The sequence below is a fragment of the Chanodichthys erythropterus genome, chromosome 6 (assembly GCF_024489055.1).
Source record: "Chanodichthys erythropterus isolate Z2021 chromosome 6, ASM2448905v1, whole genome shotgun sequence".
In the NCBI taxonomy this organism is placed as follows: Eukaryota; Metazoa; Chordata; class Actinopteri; order Cypriniformes; family Xenocyprididae; genus Chanodichthys; species Chanodichthys erythropterus.
In genome coordinates, this window is record NC_090226.1 from 33,563,935 (window position 1) to 33,591,000 (window position 27,066).

The 27,066-nt window shown below is 37.8% G+C and overlaps 1 protein-coding gene across 6 annotated transcripts in view; it reads right to left on the reverse strand.

Moving 5' to 3' along the window:
• The window catches only part of lrp1aa (low density lipoprotein receptor-related protein 1Aa), a 223,629-nt gene extending 205,538 nt beyond the window's left edge, over positions 1–18,091 (reverse strand). For 5 of the 6 annotated variants that reach the window (XM_067388716.1, XM_067388715.1, XM_067388717.1 and 2 more), the window contains exon 1: positions 17,680–18,091. In XM_067388716.1, coding sequence (XP_067244817.1) covers positions 17,680–17,776 — 97 coding nt within the window. In that variant the 5' untranslated portion in view covers positions 17,777–18,091. Of the gene's footprint in view, positions 1–6,748; positions 6,861–17,679 lie in introns of those variants that run through there. The other variant, XM_067388718.1, reaches the window with a different exon arrangement.
• Positions 18,092–27,066: the final 8,975 nt, after the last annotated feature.

Sequence of the window (27,066 nt, forward strand, 5' to 3'; positions counted from 1 at the left end):
GGGAAGGTTACGGTCCGGAGGAGAGGAGTTGGGTACCTGCCAGAGACATTCTGGATCACACCCTTATCGATGATTACAATCGACAGGTAAGGGAGTCGGGGAACGCCAGGAGGCGTTCCTAGGAGGAGGGGTACTGTCACGGTTTCGCAGATGCATTGTTTCCTTTCTGTCCCGTGTTTTGTGTTGTGACAACAGTGGGCGTGTATGTGTGTGTGTGTGTGTGTGTGTGTGTGTCCAGGCCACGTGGCTCATCAGTGGAACCAGCTGCAAGTCATCACCTCACCAGCTGCTGCTTATTCTCTCACCCCTTATAAGCTCACCTCATTCTCTTCTTCCCCGTTAGATCGTTGTTTGGTGTACTGTGCTGTGTTGTTCCGTCCTGTTCCTGCCCAGAGTTCTAGTCGTGTTTTCACCTGTTCCAGTTCGGTGTTCTTCGTGTTCTCGTTCTATGTCTGGACCTTGGATTACTTCACCAGCACTTCTCATCACAGCCACGCATCACCAGCCGACCATCTCAATCCCTGCGTCACCAGAGGCCTGCCTATTCAGTGACTGTGTGCTATTCTGTCTTCTTCATAATAAACCAGTTAACTTGCATTTGCTTCCTGTGATCAATCATGACAACACTAACTAAAGTTTGAAACATGGGATCACGAAGAACGGGACCTTTAAGACAAACCATGTGCAAATTCATAAGTTAACACCATTGCTCAGTATTTTCTATGTAAAACTGCAATAAACCAAAGACAGTCCAAAGAAATCGAAAAGAAATTGCTAGCGTTTCTGACGTCACAAACTACCTTGTAACCAATCACATCAACGTGCCGGGGGCTTTAGCATATCATTAACTGACCATGCAAGAGTCTCAAAAGAATGTTATCCAGGTATATTTTTCAGTTGATATGAAAAATCCAGTAGATTTAGCAATATAGTGGGTGTATGATTGTTGCATATTACGATGTTATGATGAACTATATGCCTTTCTCCACTGATGTTCTGAGTTGTTAAAGCATTTGTAAGGATACTGATTGTTAGAAGAAAGCTGTCTGACTCTGAGATGAAGAACGGGAACATTGTTTGTGTAACATTAGCAACACATTATTAGCTGTTTGATAACATATTCAAACAAAAGGCTAATCTTATTAATTACCGTTATGTGTCCGACATTGTAAAAAGCGATACCGTGTGCAGCGTTTACTTCAGTAAGTTCACCGAGCGGATCTCGTTTGAAATTGTGCGAGTGAGTGAGAGGCTAATGATCATATTCATAGATCCTTGTATATTAAATGAGGCAAGGTGTAGACTTACATTCAAGCTATTGCAAGGCATTAAGAATTTTTTTCACAGGAATTTTGGTGATTAAAGATGAGTTTTAAAGGATAAAATGATTGAATACAGGGGGACTTTAATAATTGTTAGCATATATTATCAGACAAAGTTTTGCTTTTTTCTAACACACAGCTATAGAATGTGTGTTTGCATCGTTTTAAACATTATTTTACAGAAATTATTCAAATATACAGAAAAATTAAAGTGCATAATAGTGACACGACTTTTTTTACATAGCTTAGTGAAGGGTAAATTGAGTTCCTTGTGGTATTTGTGCTACAAATAAATGTGATGTCAAAACTGTTCACTTTCAGCCTTTACATATAATGCATCATAAAGGTATTTTTAATGCATTAATTGTGCCTTGTAATGCACCTTATAATGCATTTTATGATATCATGAATAATTATAACCACAGTTTTGATATTGACTGCTACACCTTTAGAAAGTATAAAGCATTAAAACACACTACAAACAACCAATTTCAGAATCTGCAAATATCATATGCATTTTAACTTTGGTTACAATGATTTATGAAAATATGTAATGCATTACAAAGTACATTATGAATAGCTTTGTCATGCATTACAAATAAAGGCTTTAAGTAAAGTGTTACCAATGGGACTTTTTACCAACTAAACCACACACTGTGATTTCCTACAAGTGCCACACGTCTACAGGAGACACATTTGGTGTGAATTTCCTGCATGATAAAGACAAAGCTGAATTGGAGACAATGCACCAGAAATGGAGGAAAAAACAAAGCAATACTGTAACTCAACTGAATTGTGCACATATGTCAGAACAGGAGAGTTACTGGCAAAATAAAATAAGCAATAACATGTTCCTGCAGCCTGAGTAGGTGTTTAAAGCCAACAGTTGTTCAGTGTTGTACACGCTCACACCAGAATGTGCAAATATTCTTCTCTTGAAGAAGAATCCCCATTGATGCTCAACAGTGAGGGTGGGCGGCATGACCACAATCCTTCAACAACGCATGAGTCATTTGATATTGACATTATATTTGCTGGAAATTATGATACAGGAAAATGTGTCAGTTTAGCATTAATAAAGTTAATGCTATATTAAAATTGTGGGATTATAAGGTTTATTTAATTTCTGTAGAATTTGTTTTAAGTTGAAATTGTTTAATTTGTCTTTCTTTTTAATCATAGTCCATAAACCAATCAGAGTCTTATCTCCCATTCCCTTTAAAAGCCAGGTGCACTTGCATCATGGTGGATTCGCTATTTACATGGTGGAATATAGACACCCTCAACCTGAGGAGTCAGTTTAAATACATAGCCACGATTGGTCAAATAATTAGCCAATTTCATACGTCATTACTGCAAATAGTAATTCTGATACATGCAATGACTATCCATTATGACAAGTATGCAATTTTATCTTTATGTACACAATAATAATCTTTTACATTGTAATGCTTTTAATTTTAATATTTGGCATGTTTGTGTGCTGCTGTGCATCTCGTTGTGCACCCGTTAAATAACAAAAAAATATACACCATTGACTTTAGACCAGGTTTTGTTGGTCAATGAACGTTTTTAGTTCCTCAAAATAGCAACACGCCAACAATGCACCTGAACACACATCGTTTTCAGACCAGCACACCCATGGGTGAACAGATGGGCGCAAATGCATTTGCTATTTAAACAACGTGGGTGCTGGACGTGAAAGCGATAACTGCAACGGGCTGAAAACACTTGTGTCGCACCACACCGGGCATTGAATTATATGCACAAGAATATCTGAAAGTTACTGTTTACATGGAGCAAACTCCTAGAAAATGTATAGCTGAAAACTCAGCTGCCATGAAAAGTAAATCCTCCTTTTACAACTTTACAGCTCAAATTAAAAAAAAAAAAAAAATTGTATGAAAGAATTAAAATATGTGCAGTAACAGAAATAAAAACTTCAAATTCTGATCTCCAGAATGCTGTCAGAAATTGACCTGAAATTATTTTCAGTGGACCAATTTATGCTTAATGCTGCTAACAGAACTTCTCTTTTAATGAAAACCTGGAAAACAGTGTTGTAAGACTAACAATCTGGTGTTACATATACTAATATGGGCTATTATTTTTAATGATCAGTACTTTTCAGTAATGAATGCATTCCGTCATGCAGGGAACAGAAGATAACTGACGGTAAATGACATACAGGTGACTTTATATCAAGATATTCCTGCATTTTCCACTGAACATTTTTCATACATATTTCATGGCTTGTTAACTTTGAGTATTGGTTGGGAAATGTAAGTATTATTATTATGTTATTTTTTTTATTTTCATTTTTTTTTATCTTTTTGTGAATTTAATGCATTCATCTAGTACAATTTAATTATATATAAAAATAATTGTTTACTCATGATGTGATTTTCCTACTGCTGGAGAACCACCATCATGTTTTTGTGAATCTGAAGTCAGTGCAGAACCAGCTAGTACTACAGGAAACACATCATGCCAAACCACACTAAACGACAGCAGACATTGTACAGGATGCCTTCTTGTTCAAAAGCAGCTAAACAAAAACAGTTTCCTCATATTCTCCATTATTCAGCTCCTCTCTTCCCAGTCTGTCAGTAATGCTCTGTTTAGTTCCTGTCTCTATGAAGCTCCTCCTTCTGAAAAGCACAATGTGCTCTGATTGGACAGCTGGAGCAGTGTGTTGTGATTGGTGTTTGGGAAATGTCCCGCCCCTTAACATAACCGCCAGTTTCAACACACTACTAACTAACTCAACCAGGCCCGCCTCTTTATTCTGCGTATGAATTATTTAAATGAGGAATATTGTGAAGACTACAATGGAGGCGTTTCATGGAGTTCAGAAACACTGATATAGAGAAAACCTCCTGCTGGAGGGACTTTGGAGAAACTTTTTCATGAAACTGCAACATTACACACTAAAGAAAGATGAACATGGAAAATAAAAAAGCATAGGTCCTCCTTAAATGTTACATTGTGACAATGTGACATCACTAACCATAAAATTTACATAAACCCCGCCCCCGAGAACACACAACAAAGGGGGCGGGGCCATGTTGGGCCGCTTTAGAGAAGAGGAAGAGTTGTTGTAGTCGAGTGTTGTTGACATGCCGTCATTTTACGCCGGACTGCTTCACGAACGAGGGTCAATTCAACACAAAAGATGAACATGACGGCACATGCTAGTGGATGATGAATCAACTCCACAGCAACTACATCAATTTATCCACTAACCATTCAGAAACGTCTAAAAGTTGTAACTTCTTCCTGAGTCTCTCCATCAGTGTCGACTCCGGTTTGAACACTTAATACTTAATACTTAACTTAATACTAATAACTTAATACTTTGTACTTAAAGTGCTCTATTTTTGCACACTAATTTTACTAATAATTCTACTTTAGTACTTCTTAAGATAATCTTAAGAACATCTAAGTGTACTCAACTATGCTAGTTTGAGACACCATGAAATATGAACTAAAATGTGCTTTTAATATACTATCTCTGTATTTAAAAAATATATTTAGTTACCACTTTTATGGCACTATGGGTTCAAATGTATCTAAATGGTGGTAGTGGTATCTAAATACATTTTTAAAATACAGAGATAGTCTGGAAATGGCAAAAACTGCAAAAATCAAAATATCTAATTTCCTGTTGGGTTTACAGATTTTGCACCCAGGGACTTTTTTGTAGGTATTAGGCTGTTACATGTGTCTATCGAACTTCATACCTATGCGTGAAATGTAGCTTGAAAGGCGCTTAATTGAAATTTTGTAGGTGGCACTATCGAGCCATTTTGCCACACCTAATCCAGAAACCCATTTCAGACCTAAATTTTCACCACTTCTGACATGTGTGCAAAGTTTCATGAGTTTTCAAAGTGTTTAGGCCCTCAAAAATATGATTCATTTCGGAGAAGAAGAAGAATTGACTGAGCAATTACAATAGGGTCCTCGCACCATCAGTGCTGAGCCCTAATTAGTGCATGAAAATAGAGCACTTTAAGTACATTATAGAAGTGTACTTTTTTTCATCTGGGAAGGCTGAACACCGTTACTGACAATCCTCATTTTGGCTGCGTGAGATTCTCCAGCTTTGTTGTTGTTGAGCTGTTAAAGCTCCGCCCTCTTCTGGAAAGGGGGTGGGAGCAGCAGCTCATTTGCATTTAAAGGGAACCGTGTGTTTTTGCTCACACCCAAATAGGGGGAAATTTGACAAGCTGAAACTTCACAGACACATTCTGAGGACACCAGAGACTTATATTACATCTTGTAAAAATGACATTATAGGTCTCCTTTAAGGAGATCTGGCCTGTATGAGATGTTTTCACAAAATATCGCAGCGCTCAAAAAGAACCATGTGAAAGCAGGTCTCCAGTCATACCCAGTGCCTCGCCTTTATGAGCCAGTTATATTAATGTTAAATTTGAGAACAGCTTGGAATTGCCCAAAATCTCCATCAGAGATATTATTACACCTGGTATAAGAGAACTGCTTGATTACATCCCATATAACAGTACTTGTGCATGATGTCATTATTTATGGGCAGGATCGTTTCATGGTAAACCAATATGCACTGTTCAAAGTTACTGGAACATACAGGGAATGGTGCAATGTGTGTCAATCTCTGGAAGCCTGGAGAAAATTTTGTCAGCAGGACAATAATCCCAATCACAAGGTTAAGCTTACATTAAGAGTGAAATAAGAATGGTCAACATAAACACACTCAAGAAGAATGGGCCAAAATCACTGATATGACAGTCACAGAAGACTTACAGCTGTTGTTGTTCAATGATTTTCAAGAACTTTGGCCAAATGTTTTCGTCCAAATGGTTTACAATCAAGGAGACTGATAATATAATACCCATTTTATCTATAAAATGTGTCGCAACTGGAGTTTGAACTTCTCGAGGCACTCTTGATAAACTTCTGATTGTAAATGTTCAACTAAAAACTGTAAAAGTTTACAAGAAAAAAAAGTAACTTGAAAGTGCATGATTTCTTAGTTAGACGGTTATACTATTGATTTTTTTTTTTCACGTCTCTTACATCAGTGTGGGTCTATCACATTTATAAGAGTTTTACAAGAGTTTACAAAACTTGATATTCACTGAATAAACACTGTAGAGTCTGAGACTTTCGTCACATTTAGAGCAGTGAGGTGTTGTATATATACAGTCCGTCTCAAACACACATTATAGCCACCTATTTAGACACCAGTCTAGTCTAGTCAAGTATGATAACTATTCTCTGGCAGTGGATTTCACACAAACACTTTAAACCTTAAACAATTTTTTTTAAGTTCCTGTACTGGATATTCTTTTAGCTTGATGGCATACAGTCCATTACCTAATATCACATTTGAAATATAATACGATTTTTAAAGGTGCCCTAGAATCAAAAATTGAATTTACCTTGGCATAGTTGAATAACAAAAGTTCAGTACATGGAAATGACATACAGTGAGTCTCAAACTCCATTGTTTCCTCCTTCTTATATAAATCTCATTTGTTTAAAAGACCTCAGAAGAACAGGCGAATCTCAACATAACACCGACTGTTACGTAACAGCCGGGATCATTAATATGTACGCCCCCAATATTTGCATATGCCAGCCCATGTTCAAGGCATTAGACAAGGGAAGTCAGTATTAACGTCTGGATCTGTGCACAGCTGAATCATCAGACTAGGTAAGCAAGCAAGAACAACAGTGAAAAATGGCAGATGGAGCAATAATAACTGACATGATCCATGATATCATGATATTTTTAGTGATATTTGTAAATTGTCTTTCTAAATGTTTCGTTAGCATGTTGCTAATGTACTGTTAAATGTGGTTACCATCGTTTCTTACTGTATTCATGGAGACAAGAGCCGTGGCTATTTTCATTATTAAACACTTGCAGTCTGTATAATTCATAAACACAACTTCATTCTTTATAAATCTCTCCAACAGTGTAATGTTAGCTTTAGCCACGGAGCACTATCAAACTCATTCAGAATCAAATGTAAACATCCAAATAAATACTATACTCACATGACCCGAAGCATGCATGACGAATATCTTGTAAAGATCCATTTGAGGGTTATATTAGCTGTGTGAACTTTGTAAATGCACTGTATTATAGTGGAGAGATCGGGGGGCAGGGAGCGCAAGATTTAAAGGGTCCGCAGCCTGAATCGGTGCATAGTTAATGATACCCAAAATAGGCAGTTAAAAAAATTTATAAAAAAAAATCTATGGGGTATTTTGAGTTGAAACTTCACAGACACATTCAGGGGACACCTTAGACTTATATTACATCTTGTGAAAAAAATGTTCTAGAGCACCTTTAATAATAAAAGCCAAAATAAAAATGCAACTCATTCAAACACTGAACTGCATAGACTGAATTGTTGCATTCTGGGTAATGCAATAACTATAGTTATAACTACATATCATTGCAATGGTTATCTCCACTGTGTATCACAATTTCAGTTCAAAACTGAAATTGTAGAAATTTGAAGAAATCAAAGATGCATTTTTGTCAGCTTAACATTTCAGTTAGGTGAAAACAGAATGAAAGAGATCCACCACAATCAACAGGTTAAGAACAACCAGCAGCTGTAAACTGGATGTTACCAAAGCAACTACTGTGTGTTTGCTCTTTCCAATCAGAGGTACTTTGAGGAATCAATACCCCCCACCACGTCCACGATCCAACAGATGACTCGTGATTCATCTCGAGAAAGGAAGTGGCCTTTTCTCTAACCTCACCTCTGCAGTTTCCAGCAATTTTCAAAGGAGAACTGTTATTCTTTCACTGAGCACGTTCACATTCGCACCAATACACTGATAACAGTTTATGTTAAAACCAATATCCTGGCAAAGCAAGTAAACCAGAAGTGGACGACGCTAAATAAAGGTGTAAACGGGGTCTAAAAGGTTTTGAGCTTGGCCACTTTCGGCCACTTCTAGTAGTTGAAAACGCATTCAACTGGATAGCTTTCATGGTGTAGACGCTCATACGGTCGAATGTGTTCAAACAGCCACAAAAGCCCACTGACTCTCCACCTACTGACCTAACGCGTAAACATAATGGGAAGTCATCTCTGGTCGTGTTCATATGTAAATTGTGCAAGCTTATTTTGTCCATTAGGTTGAAACACTGAAAAAAACACACCCATTTACCCACCCATAGACCTTCACCTCGAAGAAATCAAGTCAGGAGTGGTTGAAAGTAGACAAAAGAGACGGATTAAAACACCAGGTGTAAACGGGTATGTGTCTGCCTCGTCCACTTGTGATCCGATCGACCAAAATGCATCTTAATACCAGGTGGAAACAGGGCCAAAATATAATCAATCGTGTATCTGACTTTTGAGCAGTATGTTATGTCAGATGTGATGTTAAATAAAGCATTAAAAACCCAAGAGAATTTCAAAATGTCAGCAGGAAACATAGGGACTCATATTATCCTGTCATGCATTTATGTATACAGCATTTTGACTGAAACTAATACAGCTGCACATTTTTATAGTTTCTTGGGTCAAGATAGAGTCAGCGTGTGCGATATAGTTTCTCCTCCCCTACCGCAAAACGCTCGCTCTGTCTAGATGCACTTAAATCCACAGTAAAGGTGCAGTCGCATTTACCGCTCTTCTGCCAGTGATTTCAATGGGAATTTGGACGTTTGGGAGTTTCACATGAGGAAGAAAAGTGCCTCAGACAGATTTCACTCATGTTTATGTTGGTCAAGTGAATTTGCCGCTGCCTCCGACTAGGGCTAGTCGCATTGCAATGCAAAATGCAAAAAGTCTATCGTTAGAGATTTTGCTATATCGTGTATATCGTAATATGTAAATATATAGCACTATTGACACTTCAGAGTGATGAAATGCATGAATGAGAATCTAAAGAGCATGAATTATGTTAAAGTGCACTGTTAAAGTGCACCGTCTCTCAGAAGGCGATCGCAAATTCAGTTTTTTTCCCCACATATTATTGCTTTTCAGTGGCCGAATACATGTGCAATTATGTCAGTATTCATGTAAACACAGCTGGTTCTGTCTCAAGTGAAAGTAAACCGGATGTGTATCAGTATAATGGATCCGTGCGTTTGGTCTTAAAGTGACAGCAGCCTAATAAACCTGCTGCTCTGAGTCATTAATGTGAATCAAACAAGAGAAAATAACTTTCTGCTCTTGACTGAATAACCTTTTTAGCTTTAATATGAATACATTTATATTAAATTAATACAGTGAAGACTATGCAATATTTTATTTTTACATTTGATTATTAAATTTCTGTACTAATTCTAACTACATTTTAAATGTAGAAACTTAATTTAATTCATATTCTTGTTATATTGTATTTGTCCTACTGGTTGTAATTTACTTCTTTTTTTCTTTTTTTATAAGAGAAATTAGATCAAATAACACAAAATAACTATATTGTGCTATATATCGTTATCGTAAAATAAAATGTTTCATATCGTCATATCACCCACCCCTAGATCCAGCAGAAAGCTGCTTGGTTTGAAAAGTGTCTTCTGTGTTAGCTGTGCTTCATAGTGTACATTGCTACGCAATTGGCAATTTTTGATTAATTTTTGATCAAAATTTCATTAATGTGACCGCACCTTAAGGACGCTTTCCTGTCACATAGCCAGACATGTGCACTTCAATAAGCTGACAGAACACAGGTTAAGGTGCTCTAAACATGCCGTAATGGGCAAAAATATAGCTGTGTTAATTGGTTTATGCTAAAGCTGTTTTTGACTTTACTCCAATAAAGGAAAACGGGTTAATGCATTAACATGACCACTGTCGGATATGCATAATCGGGTTAGAACTACATGTACTACATGCACCCACAAATCCAATTCTCAAACTCTCAACATTTACGTCTCACTAAATGGAAGTTCCCTCAGCTCTTCAGTGCTGTTTTCCTCCATCTGAGCCTGCTGGCGGCCGAGCGAGCGTCTGAGTAATGTGACAGCTATGGCCCTGTGAGCTCAATGTTTCCAGCCCTGCGAGCTCCAAGAACAGCTCTGTTGTCATGAACACTGGTAAAACAGTCTTCACCCTCACTAACACGTTAAAGATGGCAAACACTGTCTATGGGCTGAGATGGTCATCACAGAACTTCACAAGTATAAAGAGCCATGCTCATTTTTTTAAGAAATAAAAACATCTTAAATCGGTTTGCTGCTCTTAGTTGGTCTCCCAGCAAAATCAGGCTGGTCTTCTGGCTGGTTTAAAGAGATTTGGAGCACTTTTCAGCTGTCTGACAGGGTGACAAACAGGCTAGGCAGCTAAACACTGGCTTGGCCAAGGCTAGGAGACAAGCTTAGGCATTTTTCACCTAAAAACGGAGTTTGCAAGCCGTGCTGATCACTGCTTATGTTGGAGAAGAGCAAAGTGAACATTCTTCAAAATTTCTCCTTTTAAAGGGTTAGTCCACCCAAAAATGATCTCATAATTTACTCACCCTAAAGCCTTTCTTGGTGTATATGACTTTCTTTTTTCAGCCAAACACAATAAGAGTTATATTAAAAAATATATCCTTTCTCTTCCAAGCTTTATAATGGGACTGAATGGTACCTGAGATTTTGAAGCCCAAAAAAGCACATAAATATAATCCAGGAATTTATGAACCACGAGAGGCGTCTAAGCTTACACTACATACATCAGGTCAGAGGTCACTAGGGCTGCATGATTATGACAAAAATCATAATTGTCGATTATTCCCTTGAAATTGTAATTGCGATTATTATTTACGATTATCACAATCACATTGAATGATGTTTTGAATAACTATACCATTGATCAACTGTATGCCGTATTTTATGTAAAAACAAAAAACAAGCTAATTTTTTTATTGCTTTTCTATAGCAATAAGCATCAAATATCAACTATACATTGGTTTGGTTTCTTCTTTAAAAAAGCAAAAATATGCATGTAATAATAATAGGGGCTTTTGCACCATGTTGTTCTAGTTGTTATAGGAACGAGCCACCAGAACTAATGTTCCCATAGTGCCATTTTCCTGGTTGCATTCGCACTGCCAGTAGGAACTCTGAAGTCACTAATCTGCACTTGTTGAGACTTTTATTTTGACAGCTCAGCCAGAGCACACAGTGCTCGCATTCTCCATCTTCATTAGTTTACGATCTATTTAACAGTCCTGTCTAAAAGTTCTTAGACAAAGATAGTAGACAGTATATGAAAAGTATAAGCTTTTGCCGTGTTGTGTTGAACAGAAATACATAATCATTTTTCGCATGGTTTGTTCAAAGTCATGCTGGATTTTCCCCTTAGTTAAGCGGTCCATCTATCACTGTTTTCCATTTAGATTAATTTTGTGGAATAAAAATATAGGCTGTGTGCACTAGTGATGGGAAGTCCGGTTCTTTTCCATCACTGGTAGTTCCTTTTGTGCTGGGTTAGACCTTTTACACTCTGAAGTAGTCGTGATTCGCCGCTCACAACGTAGCATGCTCTAAACACATAATGTAATGTAATCATGCTACTGAACGATTACGAAATTGTGGCATCCGTAATCTTAATCACGATTAGAAATTCAATTAATTGTGCAGACCTACAGGTCACTCTTCTGCCGGAACTCGACTTACATATGCCCGTTACCGAAAGCCAGTGATTATACTTTATACATTTTTAAATATGGATATTTTTCTTACAAAAATACACTGCTTCATTTCAGAAGGCATTTATTAACCCCCTGGAGCTGTATGGATTACTTTTATGATGGATGGATACATTTTTTTGGGCTTCAATATCTTGGGTACCATTCACTACCATTAGAAAGCTTGGAAGAGCCAGGATATACAGGATGGAAAGTCATATACATTTAGGATGGCTTGAGGGTGAGTAAATTATGGGATAATTTTCATTTTTGGGAGAACTATCCCTTTAAAGGATTAGTCCTCTTTCAAATAAAATTTTCCTGTTAATTTACTCACCCCCATGTCATCCAAGATGTCTTTCTTTCTTCAGTCGAAAATAAATTAAGTGCTTCTGCTTTCCGTATTCTTCAAAAAGCTTACGCCATATGTCCTACACCTTCCCTATTCTACTTGAGGAAAAAATGTAACAGGCGCCGCGTAGGAAATGTTTTTCGAAAATGACCAATCGTTTCGCTAGATAAGACTCTTATTCCTCATCTGGTATCGTTTAAAGCTCTTTGAAGCTGCACTGAAACTGTCATTTTGACCTTCAACTGCCTGGAGTCCAATGAAGTCCACTATAAGGAGAATAATCATTTTTTATCAAAAACCTTCATTTCTTTTCGACCGAAGAAAGAAAGACATGAACATCTTGGATGACACGAGGATGAGTAAATTATCAGGAAAATTTTATGGACTAATCCTTTTCTGTTTCTGCGGAAGAAAAACAGTCATACAAATTGAGTAAGTGATGATAGATTTTCCATTTCTGTGCAAGCTTTAGTTTAAACCTTCAGAACAAACAAGACACCCTAATCACAAACCGAAACAAAGTACCTAGTTAAGATCATTAAAGCAAAAGCACATCATGCAACATTATCCACATAGCCGAGGGGGTGGATGGATAAAAGAGAGGGAAGAGCAGCTCAGACTTCCTCCTGTCATCTTACTTTAGCTCAACTTCCTAAAATACACCCCTCTCCAATCCATGTTACTTCCTTTCCGTGGTTGATATTTCAAATTTCTGGGAAGGCTGACTCAAGTTTCTCCACCAAACATCTTTGCTCAAAACAAATCGAGAACAAGCGATCGATGTGTAAAGGGAGTTTGAGAGAATATCCTCCCTCCTTTCCACCCTCTCCTCATGCATACTTCCAAACAAATGACCTTTCCCTATCCAGATGTGTTTCACAGTTGAGTGAAGGAGACGTGAGGTTGGGGGTGGGGAACACACTCGTCTGTCTCATCTGTTTATTTCCTCCTCTCTTTGTCTTTCCTGTGCTATACAGTACGTATCTCATATCTCTTCGTAAGAGTTTCCCATCAGTTCAAACTCTTGAAATGTCAAACCCTCAGGGGGTAGGTTACCTGTCAGGGAATATAAAGACATCAGTTGCACACAATACTGGCTCAATGGACTCAAGAGGAAGTTTGTTCAACCCAAGCACAACAGTAAAATTGGGTCTTTATCTACTCACGTGGTCGGTTTCTCACACAAAGCTTCAGGAGATTTGGAATACAGCATATGGACCACTTTTAAGTTTTTAGTCACCATTTATTAGGGGTGTAGCGCAGAAACACTATTGTAATTGTTAAATTTTCCAAGGATCAGCATTCTCCCCTAAAAGTGATCTGGCAGACCAAACCGTAAGTCGTAGAGACTTGAAACATTGAGGGCTGGTAGTACTCACACCGTCTACAACATCACCAAGGCTCTCCCCAGTCGGCCTGACGGGGGCGCTACAGTGGTGAAAAGTACGAAATGGCTCATAACTCCTGAACCGTTAGGTATAGGCTCACGTGTCTTATGTCGCTGGAATCCTTGGCTCAAGATGGACAAATTGCATTCGGATTCACCTGATCTAGATGGTTACAGGCTTGCTACTTAAAACATGCCTTTTTAAAACATGTGCTTAAAAGCCTTAAAGTGCTTGAGCCCCGATAATTGCTGCTCGCAGCTATATTTGTTGATGGATCTACAGGAGGGTGACTGAAGGCCAGTTCACACCAAGAACAATAACAATTAAAGCTGCAAGCAGCGTTGAGAGGGCCCTCGCACCCGGGCTCACCGCCACCCGTTGGCCTCAGGAAAACAGTGAACAGTGGGCGTCATGCATTTAAGTGAGTAATTACAGGAGAATTATGCCAAAGTCATTTCGAAATGCCACACTTCCTGCGGCCAACAGGTGGCACTTTTACCGTAACTAAATTTTGCCATGTTGATGTCTTCAGGCCAGGACTATTATCGAACATGTGAAGTTTGAAGCAGATCGGACATTGTATGCCTGAGTTACAACAACTTCCTGTTTCTTTTGTGGCGCTAATCGCATAAATTAGCACTCAGCCAAGTGTTGCATGATTTAACGTGTCTCTAGCATGTTTGGTACTTCGTGGCATAATGAAATGTGACTCTGGTAGTGAATTACATCGTGAAGCATGCCATTTCCTGTTGCCAGCAGGTGGCGCTATGACTAACTAAATATTGTCATATAGGTGTCTTTAGGCCAGGACTCTTATCACACATGTGAAGTTTGGAGCAGATCAGACATAGTATACCTGAGTTACAGCAGCTTCCTCTTTCATGGCGAAACATCAGACTTTGTCAGGCCGCCACGGACACGCCCTTCAGCGAAAACTCAAGATCTTTGATATTTATCATTGCTAAGGTCTTGAGATTAGACTGATAACATATGATGTTGATCTGGATAAATCTCTATGAGGAGTTAATCACAGTGTAAAACATGTCATTTCCTGTTGCCCACAGGTGGCGCTATGACTGTAACTGAATATTGTCATATAGATGTCTTCAGGTCAGGACTCTAATAAAACATGTGAAGTTTGGGGCAGATCAGACATTGTATGCCCGAGTTACAACAACTTCCTGTTTCATGGCGAAACATCGAACTTTGCCAGGCCGCCACGAACACGCCCTTCAGCGAAAACTCAAGATCTTCGCAATTTAACATCTCAAAGGCCTTTAGATTAGACTGACCAAAAATTATGTTAATCTGATAAAAGCCCTAGCATGAGTTCGTTAAAGTACAACATGTGGAAATGGCAAAAACTGCCAACATTTTGTAGAGAAAATTCAAAATATCTCACTTCCTGTTGGGTTTACAAACTTTGCACCCCAGAACTTTTTTGTAGGTATTGGGCTGTTACATCTGTCTACCGAATTTCATAACTGTAAGTGAAACGTAGCACGAAGGGTGCTTAATTGAAATTTTGTAGGTGGCGCTATCGAGCCATTTTGCCACACCTAATTCTGAAACCCATATCAGATGTAAATTTCCACCACTTCTGACGCGTGTGCAAAGTTTCATGAGTTTTTGAGAACATTTAGGCCCTCAAAAATGCGATTCATTTTGGAGAAGAAGAAGAATTGGCAGAGCAATTCCAATAGGGTCCTCGCACCATCCGTGCTCGGGCCCTAATAAAGATAAAGTTTTAAAAATCTTTCTAAGTCCAGACCATAACTATAACGACACCGATACGATATTATAACAATATTTTCTGGCTGATGAACTATAAAAACATTAACAACCAATCAGTATCCATACCGGCTTGAGCATTTAAAGCGGAAGATGACAAAACTACAGCGCTCACATATAGTAAACATGAAGTTATTGTCCATTATTGTGAATGCAAATATAGTTATCATTATATTTATCATCCTTGGTGTGAATAGCTCTTAAATCATGATAAACTGAGCAGTTCTGGTGGACCAAGGTCGGTTTCCCTGAGAGCATATGACTGGATGGTTTCTAAAATGGCAAAATATACATAAAACAATTTTAATAAAAGCAACCATACTGTACACTAAATTGCTGAAATTGGCAATTATGTGCAAAAACATTTTTCCAAAAAAGACCCCCATCTGCTAAGACTCAAACAGATGGTCCTGCCCCAAACTCAAGGTTCAGCCAATGTTGGTGTTGAGCTGTTCAGGATGTTTAGACAGCCTTACCGAGTCACACTGTTGCACTTTTCAAAGGATTCAAGCTACTAATAGCTTTCTTATAGTTGAATATTAAACTGGGATATAGTATTTTAACATTACACACTCTAAATTCACCCAAATGCCAAACTTTTACACTTGAAATTCTTTAAAAAATAAATTATCTGTTTATTATCTAGGGCTGTTGACAGATTTTGGACCTGACACATGGGGAAATGAACACTTTCGACCAGGTAAGCATGGTGACAATTGATTATCATCATATCATCTCAGGGCATACTGTGTGTAGGACCATATTCTGGCAAAAAAAAATGGTATTTTAATTCCTTGTTTTATATAAAGAGGCAGCTTTAAGAGGGAGACGACAGTGTGTGTCACCTCAAAAGACCCATGAGAAAACAGCAACCTTCTGTGTAGTTCTCTGATAGGGGCCCCTTAATTAACACCATTGATGAGCTTAGCCAGCGACAGAACTGAACACGAAGCCTTTCAGCGTATTCTATACTGCGGTACAAGCCATTGTGAGAAAATGATGTGTTATTATCACAGCAGTTTTAACTGCACACTGCAGTCTGTGAGAAACAGACATTGAACAGAATTGTGAATGTTTTAGGTTTACGCAAAGAAATAAACTACTATTTTTCCATTCTTAATGTATGTAAAGTAGGCCTATGTGTGTGAAGATACTTAGTGGACAAATCTGTCATGTCCTCTGTGTTAAAATAATTCATAAAAAGCATATAAATGGTGGAAAAGAGTAAAGTATTCCTTTTGTTTAGGGATAGTCTGTAGTAATTATCAGGAGCTTTCTATAAAAACAAAGAAGTCTGTGCTGCGTCCTCATTTGCAGAGCTAAGTAAACAAGTGTGTAGTTGTTTCCAGAGTTAGGATTTAATTGCACACAGGGCAGTTTACTTAGTAGATGGCTTGTTGCATTTACTACACACACACGTTCTACAATAAACTCCAGTATGTTGACTTCAGACCAGCATCCACAGCACTGAATGACAAGATGCCAGTGTGATACAAGTCTAGATGATTCCTATCCAGATCACATAGATTAGAGCTTGAAGCTCATTTGTCTAAAAGCTCTTCAACTTTTCAGCTTCATTACAGACTGCATGCATGTAAAAAATAATGTGCAAAAGGCAGACAATCCATCATGCATTTCAGTCCAGAGATCACCAGAGATCCTTCTTTTCCTTTACAAATGCATCTATAGGTTATTGATGGAAAGGGCCTGCTGGATTGCAGATGCACACAGCCTACTCATGATTCAACATAACAAACAATCTTCTTCATTTAAGGAGGACCTCTTCTACAAAACTTACAAGAATCCAATCCTAAATTGACAGTAACATGCGTGTTTTGTGCTGGTGCAAGATTAGTGCACACGCTGAACTGATGTGGAAAAGTTGCATGTGTCATGTTTTATTCTGGGCATGTGTGCTGTGATGGTTCATCCACAGATTATCAATGTATCTGCACTCCTGAGCTGGTTATGTGATGCACGCGCTGCTACTTCAACATAAACCGTCTAATGCATTATAAGATCATCTACCTGCGCATAACCGTGGAGACATTTATATTCGGTTCAGATAGCAACTGTGTATCAACGCATCAAAGGATGGCCGTCTGATGTGATGATGGATAAATGCATGGCAACAGTTGCTGAATTGTGGGTGTTGTGTGATGATACATGTACCAAATCATACACTCACCATCTATTGCCCTTGCTGGAAGCACCACCTCCAAACTGTGTAAAACCCCCAAAAAGAACAATCCGACAAGCAGCCTGCCAGCTGCGACGCGCAACATTATACTTCACAGGGGGGAAAAATCCAGAAAAAAAAGCAAATAAAATGCAAAAGCAAGGTCCGATGATCCAGTAAAGCTGCAGTCTGATCACGGCTGATGCGCCTCTCCAAATGCGCACACTGGCGCAAAAGGCTTCTTCTGGCACACACGATTCACGTATTCCTTGAATGCATGGCACAACCTATGGCTGATATATGTCTGAAACACGGCATCACCATGGAGACAGTGCGCTCAAACCATTCCTTTGTTGAGGATGACAGCCAGCGCTCCGCTCTGTGCCAATGACACCTATGAATGCGAGCCCGATTCTCTCTGTTGCTGCTGGTAACACAGATTGGGCGAAATGTGTGGTCCAATCCTGAACTGGTGATGTTTGACTCGTGAACCGGTTCATTTTTTGCATGAACCGCGAGTTGCGAGTCGGACATCAATTGGTTCGAGAACTCTGACTTGCAGGGAAATATTATATTCATCAGTGCTATATTCACTTTTTTTGTTTTAAATGAATAATATCTTCATGTTGCCCAGGTCTTTATGTTAATCTCGTGTATTTATTAATGTGTAGGCCTGATAAAAATGTACTGCGCCTCAGGTCTGACACAAAATGAGCCAATAACTGATGACTCTTGAAGCTTGAAATAAATAAACATACATTAACCAACATGTATAAAGCATGTGAAATGTCAAGGAATGTCTGGGAACCCGCGAGGACGTAAAAGAACCGATGAACTGGTCAAAGGACCAAACTGTTCGAAAGAACCGATTCGCGCAAATGATTCGGACTTCCCAACATGAGCCCCGCTGGCTGCTGTGACGTCAGGAGGAGAGCTCCATCCCTGTGCTGATCGATGGAGAAGCGCGGAGCTTCGTTATTGGCTGATGTGATGTCGACGAAGGGTGTCATCCAATCAGAAACGCATGCGGTGAGTCGACGCCGAGAAATACGACACCTTCAACGTCTTAAGAGATTTAGTTTTGCAAAACAGAGTTTTAACGACGTCATTACATCTAATGTGGAAACATGAACCCCCCATTAAGTTTATAGTGAACTGGGTACAGTATTTAGTTTAATTGTGAAGATGTTTGTATTGCAAAACTCATCTAGCATCCTCTTGCTGTGCTGTGTTAATTCTCATATAATGCATGTTTAGCTCCTGTTCTGATCTTTTTAAGAGTAATTTGGGGATTTGGAGAATAATTAAGAACACATAAACAACAAATTCTTTCAGAAAGAACATAAAATGTGAGGCATGTCTGAGCCGTTTAAAGCTCTCAGTGTGGGGGAAACATTTAAACCAAAACCAAGGGTACAGTAAGATACAAATAAACACAGAGATAAAATTGTGCATGGGTTGGAAAACAGCCTTAGTTCTGCTCAAGGCTCACACATAGAAAATACTTTGAATGACTTCCAAATAAAAAGGAAACACTTAGCTGGCAACATTTGCGACAATTATTCCTTTTCTCCATAAATGTAGAACTGCTTACCGTGCACTCGGAGCTCAGATCAAATCCTGTTGTGTAACTAAATGAGTTTATCCAAGAATCTCACTGCGACCAACTGCGCAAGTAAACAACAACTTTCAGTCTTACACACTAACAGATGGTAAAGAGCACAAAATACTGTATAAGGACACTGTAACATAGAAAACATTCTCATCCACACTGTAAGAAAAGACCATAGAGAAATAGGGCGTAATGGGAATATTCTGTAGATTTTATTTTGAATTATGCATTGCATTTTGTGTTTTGGGGTTCAGTGTCCTAGCAGAAAATCACCAGTAGGCCTTTTCCATTTTCCAAAAGATGCAGTGCATATTTTACCACAGAATGTGAAGGTGCCTAATTCAGGGCAATTCGAATCTAAAACGCTTCCATATAAGCTTCCCAACAAGAAACAGAATAATATATTTAACTTTAATTACATTTTAGTTTCAGTCAGCAAATGGATATGTTAATATTTAGACCATAACATTCATAATCCCAAGAAAAATCACAGGTAATTAACATTCCTTGAATATTTGAGCTGTGCTTCGGGATAAAATAAAAAATGTTTACACAAGTCTGAGTATAAACTATACTCCTTTGCAGTCTTGGAAGGGCTTGATATGGCATTTTATGTTAGTTTTTTTTTGTGCATCAATGCAGACAGAACATTATAAATAAGTAATCGCACAGAGAAAGGATGTGCTGTGAATGCCAACAAATGAAAGCTATGTTTTTAATGGTTTATGTAAGAGTACTGCATAGTGGACTTCCATTAAATCTCTTCGACCGTGCCTCTTTAATAATGACCCACAAGGCCCTGCAACCAATCACCAGCCCAAATCATTTTTTTCTTTTGTCAAATCAACAAATTCAAGAATTAGTGTGGTTCTGATAACATAATATTTTGAGTTTCTGTTGATTAAACCAATCGCCTTCATCAAATTAACTCAAAAATGTCATTTCAGTGAAGTCAAAATTTTAAGGCAACCAGGTAACTTACTTTTATTAAAGTTAAACCAACTATTCTTTTTACAGTGAACCCACAAAAGTCAATTTCTGAAGAGTAACTTACTTGGCCAGTAAAGTTGGATTCTGATTATTACACTCTAAAAAATGCTGGGTTAAAAACAACCCAAGTTGGGTTGAAAATGGACAGACCCAGCGATTGGGTTGTTTTAACCCAGCAGTTGGGTTAAATGTTTGCCCAACCTGCTGGGTAGTTTTACTTAACTCAACTATTGTTTAAAAAGTACAGTATTGCTTACTTAAAATGAACCCAAATTATCTTGAAAATTAACATTTATTAATATGTTTAATAAATGAACATTTTAATTTCATTTTAGATTCATTTTAAGCTAGCCGTATAGTCATTTTCAAACAATAGTTGAGTTAAATAAAACTACCCAGCAGGTTGGGCAAACATTTAACCCAACTGCTGGGTTAAAACAACCCTATCGCTGGGTCTGTCCATTTTCAACAATATCATTTAATAAAATTCAGCAAAATACTGACTTTGAATGTCTTAGCTTAACTCTAGAAATGTATTATAATTATTATTATTATATGGATTTTTCTCATATGTTATTCAATAAGAGCAGTAAGAGCAATAATGATTCATTGTCAATTTATTATAATACAGCAAAAGGTTGCAATAAAAAGAACAAATAATTTAAAAAAAAACAGCCAAAAAAGTAATTTAAAATTTAACATGTCCACAAAATAAACACACAGACACACAATTAGACATAAATCATAAATTTAAATTATGTAAATGTTCAAATGCTGTTATTTTGTCTGCTCTTTGGATGCAAAATCATAGTGTAGATGGGCTCCTTTTTGTAAATATGAACAACAGCCATATTAACCATAACCGTAAAAGGTATTACAAAATGAAAGGTTTTTCAGTGTTTCTAAGGTACATCAAGGGACAGATTTGTTCTTTGAAGCACAAACTCTTTTGTACCTTTTATTCGGAGAGTGCATAAGTCAGATTACATAATAACCATCAACATAAAGCCATTAGAAATCTTTTGAGGCACATCATTGAAAAAAATATATGTGGCCATTATGAATGTAATAAACGTACTCTGTAGCAGCATATGAGCCTGATTCCCCATGACTCTCTTCTTCAGAAAGATGATTCATTCTCTTCTGAAAAGTTTTATTCTTTTTTTTTTTCAGTGGTTCGCATCGAGTAGTTATGATGCTGTTCTGTAAGTGTGCCTTTGTGTCATTACAAGCAAAGACACGCATGATAAGTGTATTAATTGTCTCAGATTCAGTCACGCTTAACAGCCCTAACTGCTCACTCTTGGAGAATTTTAAGTTGGTGTTTCGTTCTAAGCATGCTTTCTTTCTGAGGAAAGTAATTAAACCGGCTCACTCTATGTTGCTCACGCATGGGCTGGCATCATTGTCGGCCCCTTGTGGAAATCAAGGACTACTCCTCCGTCCAGACCCTGTCTTCTTTGATTGGCAAGTCTTACATGGCCGCTGGTTAAGCAGGTGCAGCACTGCACAACACGGGTTCTGCAGGCGTACCAGGACTTATTGGGACATGGGTGACTGTTTGACCCCTTGAGGTGGTCAAAGAGCTAAGTAGGGAAACTGAATTAATGCTTTAATGCTACTAATCTTCTGAAAAATCCAGCATTGCTGATCACCAGCATAAGATATGTTTTGTCGCTAAAGAAATGTTCATCTCCTAGGGAGTCTAACCCATTAACTGTCACCGTCCCACAGGTGGGACGTTTGCCATTACATATTTAAAACAGGCAAACTATATATCATTTGAAAGCTTAGAATCACTAGTTTACATATTTGGTGACTGATTTTCAAAGAGGAGCAGTAATTTATAAATTTGCAACAAGATTATTTTCATACTCATAAGGCATGTTCAGACCTTTATTTTGAAATAGCGATGAACATGAAAAATCATTAAAGATTGGTTGACACATGTTTGTTTTCATGCCAAGAGGTCAAAAGATAACATCCATTCAATTTTTTGAGAAAAAAAGGTCTGAAAATGTTTTTAATAGAAAACAAAATACATTTATGATTGTGGCGGCGATCTATAACCCACATACATGTTATTTTTATGATTATTAGAGGCTGAATTCATATCAAATTCTGACAAACTTCCCATACTACTTCTATATAGGATGTGTACTTCATAAATTGTATGAAAATAATGTAAATATATGGTTCAGATCACTCAAACCATATATGGAAATGGAGGCGCCTTTATATGGTCAGTAATGGAGCTTGGTTGTCATCTAGTGTAAAAGTGTGGTACTGCACCCAAACAAAATCTTACTGAAAGCTCATTTTTTGAGATATCAACCTGAAATTTGGAACACAACTTGTTCAGATTTTTGGCTTTGATTTCCTTGCAGCTTTAGAGTAAAATTTGTTTTGTAAAATATATATTTTATTTAAAAAATATAAAATATTATATTTTTACATTTTACATTTTCATAAACTTAAACTTCTATAACTTTTTTCTTTTTTCACTGCAATAATCTGCCAAATTTCATCTTTAAAACAAGACCAGCCTTATGTCTATACTCCAAAGTATTCTTGAATTACAACCATTTAAGTTTGGATAGTGCATTTTCTTGTCTAAAAAAAAAAAAGTGGGGGTGACAGTTAAAGGGCTAAAGGCCCGTTCACACCAAGAACGATAACTATAAAGGTAACTATAACGATAACTATATTAGCATGCACACCAATGAACAATAACAGTCTTTTTTTATTCCAAGCTGCGGTTTCAAAGTAGTGAAAATGGATGTAGATGACCTGCTGCTGCTGCTTTATGTTACACAAAAACATCAACGGAAAAACAGACACTTTTGGGTACACAAGATCCTTAAAAGAGAGTTGTCGTCTTTTGAAGACACATTTTATTCATGCTTTGCATTTAGTCAGCTTTTACCAGCAGATGTCCTCAGCAAGCTACATTTCAAGTGCATCTAAACAGTGAATCTAGCTAGTGTAATCGATCTTATCAAGTCAATATAGTGCAGGGGTGTCAAACTCATATTAGTGATTGGAAAAAATAACCATGTGTGGGCCGAATTAATAATAATAATAATAATAATAATAATAATAAAAGTTAGTCGCATTAATATTAACCATAAAAACAACAAGGCAACTAGTACACTGCTCTTTAAAACTGAGTTTGTTTTTACAGTGTAAAAACTATTAGATTTTTAAAATAATGCTTTATTTAATATGTTTTTATTAGTGATGCACCTATTTTGATTTTTTCATGTTGAATTGTTCTAGAAACAAATTGACCGATTCTGATACTGTTGCAGATTTTTTTTTAAAGCAAATTTATTTGTTGTTTATTTGGTCAAAAAATATGTGTATCTCTTTGATATTAGAGAAAAACACTGCATTTTTGTCACAATCCCAACAAAGATGTTATGCACATGAGCATGAGCAGTTGTTTTTAATTTAAATTATTGGGTAATTTCAAGAAGGTCTGACTTTAGCTTTGTGAAATTATGCTACATAAGACACCTGCACAAAACAAAATCAGCAGATGTACTGAATGGAAATGCAAATTCACTGTCTGACAGTAGGTGGCCATATGTTTGACTGTCCTGATATAGTGGAATAAAAACAACGCCTAGTCTATTTCACTGCAACTAAAGAAGCAAGACAATAGTGCTGGATACCCGAGGTAATTTTATTTTACGCTATTTGCTAGCCTCCATGGCATAATGATCCGTTAATACTTAATTTATTCTGAGAGTATGACCGATTGTTTTCCATATATCAATACAAGTATCTTTGAAACTGGGGTTTGAATTGTCAAACAGTGCTGGATTTGCTGGATCCCAAAGCCAGTCTGCATGCCTTTCCACTTGTGCGCTTACTTTTGGCTGTTCTGTGGGGAGTTCAGAAGAACAAGGTTCGTCTTCTCTTAGTGTCCCCATTTTGGCCATCACACACATGGTTCTGAGATCTGATCTTTTTTCTGGAGAAACCTCCTTGGAGAATGCCAATCACAGGCAATCTCTCTCATGTTCAGGGCTTGCTATGGCACTACTGTCCAGAGATATGGAGACGATGGGTTTGGCCAGCGAACAGGGGACTTTGATGGATTCAGGCCTTTCATCTGATATCACTGAGATCATTCTGAATGCTAGAGCCTCCTCTAAACTCTATGCTTTGAAGTACTGTTTATTTACGTCCAGGGGCATACAACACAGAGTGGATCCAGTTCACTGCCCGGATGGGTCCAGTGCTGGAGATTTTGCAGGAGCATTTTACTGCAGAGCTGTTGCTGCTAAACGTGTTCCTGTTAACGGCGTGACATTCGCTCGTGTTTTTCAAGATGGCTAAAGCCTAAATGTCCTGTATTCATTCCATCTTGGCTTCTGGAGGCTTAGGCAGGACCTCCTTTTGAGCTGCTGGAGTCTGCCTCAGATGAGCTTTTGACCCTCAAGATGGTCCTCTTGCTGGCCCTCACTTATCTTATGAGAATTGGAGACTGGCTAGCTTTGTTGGTGAGCCCTTCTTGTTTGGATTTTAATCCCAGTAAGGTCTTGCTGAGGCCAAGACTTGGTTATCTTTTTTAAGGTGGTTTCTTCTTCGCATTGCACGCAGGCTGTTATTTTGAAGTCTTTCTCTCCTCCTTTTTGCATAGATTTGCAAGATGCATAGACTTTGTCCTGTTAGAGCTTTAAATTCCCCTTGTGGTCAATCATTTTATCCCATAAAGCTCATCTTTGATCACCAAAATTACATACTTTAATGTTTTTTTCCTTGAAAAAAATGGCTCAGAATACCTTGAATGTAACTCTACACCCTTGCCTTATTTAGTATGCGCGGTTCGATGCATATGCAAATTAGACCCGCCTCCACTCACTCACACCAGCTCAGAGATCCACTCGTTGACAAGCACAAGTTGACGTGATAACAAGGTAGTTTGTGATTTCAAACCTTTCACCCATCATTTCCCTCTGATTTTAGGGACAAGTTATGGGTAGGTTAAGGGGTAAGGATAAGGTTAGGAGTACAGTATGTTTTTGGGCAAGAATGTTGTTCCAGGGCTGATGCAGCATTGAAGAGATCTTATGGAAGGTTACATGCGTAACTTTGGTTCCCTGAGTAGGAACATGATGCTGCATAGTTGGCCTTACTTTTATGTCTCTGCTTGGTTTTCCTCATAGTAAAGCCATCTATGATAAAGCGAGCACATCTTTATGTGCGTCACTCCATTGAAGACTCATACGGATGTGCTTGTGCTATCATAGTTGGAGGGTGGGTGGAGCTAGTGCTACCTGCCAATGAATCGGCATCATTAAATAAACTCTTTAGAGAATCATTATATCAGATGGTGTTCCCATAATATCAACTACTGATGCAGTATATTGTTCCTTACCTGGGAACCAAGGACACATAAGGGGCTTTCACACTGAATAGTTCGAGGAACTAGTCACTAGGATAGTTCCCCGAGAACTAATTTCTCCCCCGGACCATGTTCCTGGTTGCATTCGCACCGGGAATAGGAATTCTAAAGCGGCCGACAGTGGAGTCTTTAAGCGTGGCATTTACAAACTGAGCTGTTTGTTGTGTGTCGTGGGTTCTTTGCAATAAGATTAAAGATGCTATCTATACTTTATATTGGCAGATACTATTTGCACCTCGGTATTTTTGTACATTAACAGGATGCGATAATATCATAGAGTGTAAATGATTATATTTATTATAATTATTAAATGGATGCTGCCTCATTGGGAGAATAAAAACCCTCCCTACACCTTCCCCTAACCCTTACCCAATAAACACTTTTAATATTATTAAACACTCGGACGCGGTTTATTTCCACTTTTAGAACCTTATTTTTATTTTTATTGAAAATTTATCCGAACAAAAGGTGGATACAAATCCACATCGATTGCGTTAAAAGCCTCTTCCGTGAGCCTTGCTCGCTACTGCTGCGCCACTAAAGATGTTGAATTCTGCATGTCTTTTTTAAACTTGAGTGGCCCAACCTGACATTGGTGGGCGGAGCTGGTGTAAATAGCATTTGCCAACAAAGGACGCTATTTGCACTTAGTGCAAATAGACACTCCGTTTTAAATATGCCGGGTGTCGTTGCGTTTGACCAATCAATGTACACTTACATCACCGATAGATCCTATAGGGCTGGGTTAGACCCTAAGGAGCTAATTTAGTTTTTTAGTAAAAAATTACCGTGATTTTAACAGTAAAAGACTGTAAAAATGCTGCGGTCAATTGGTTTACAGAAAGTTTCCATACTATATACGGTGAATAACTGTAATAGATCTAGAGAACGGTACATTTAATGTAATTTTACGGTAAAATACCGTACGGTATAAATAAATACGGTGAAAAATAACAATTCATTGTAAAATTTACAGTGAAAAACCGTAAATTGACATTCCCACAATTCCCTGCGTGACATTTCACATTTGATATATTTTTGTTGAAATAACTCTGTTTCTTCTTAGTTTTTCTCATTTTTTTCCAATCAGTTATGTACATTAGGGTTTTATGTTACATCTAATGTTGTTAAATTAATGTTTATTTCATTTTTAAAATTTCATGCATGTTACCATGATGGTGTTTAGTGTGTGTGTGAATGACACTGTGTGCACCTTCTATATGTTAGTGTTGTCCTTCTCTGCTTGTGATGAACTTTGATTCATCATGTGACTCTTGTCACCACTGTGTTTGGTGACTGTCAGTGTATTATAAAGATAATAAACAGATATTAGTACTTCATTAGGTTGGTAAATTAACATTATATCAGTTAATGAAAT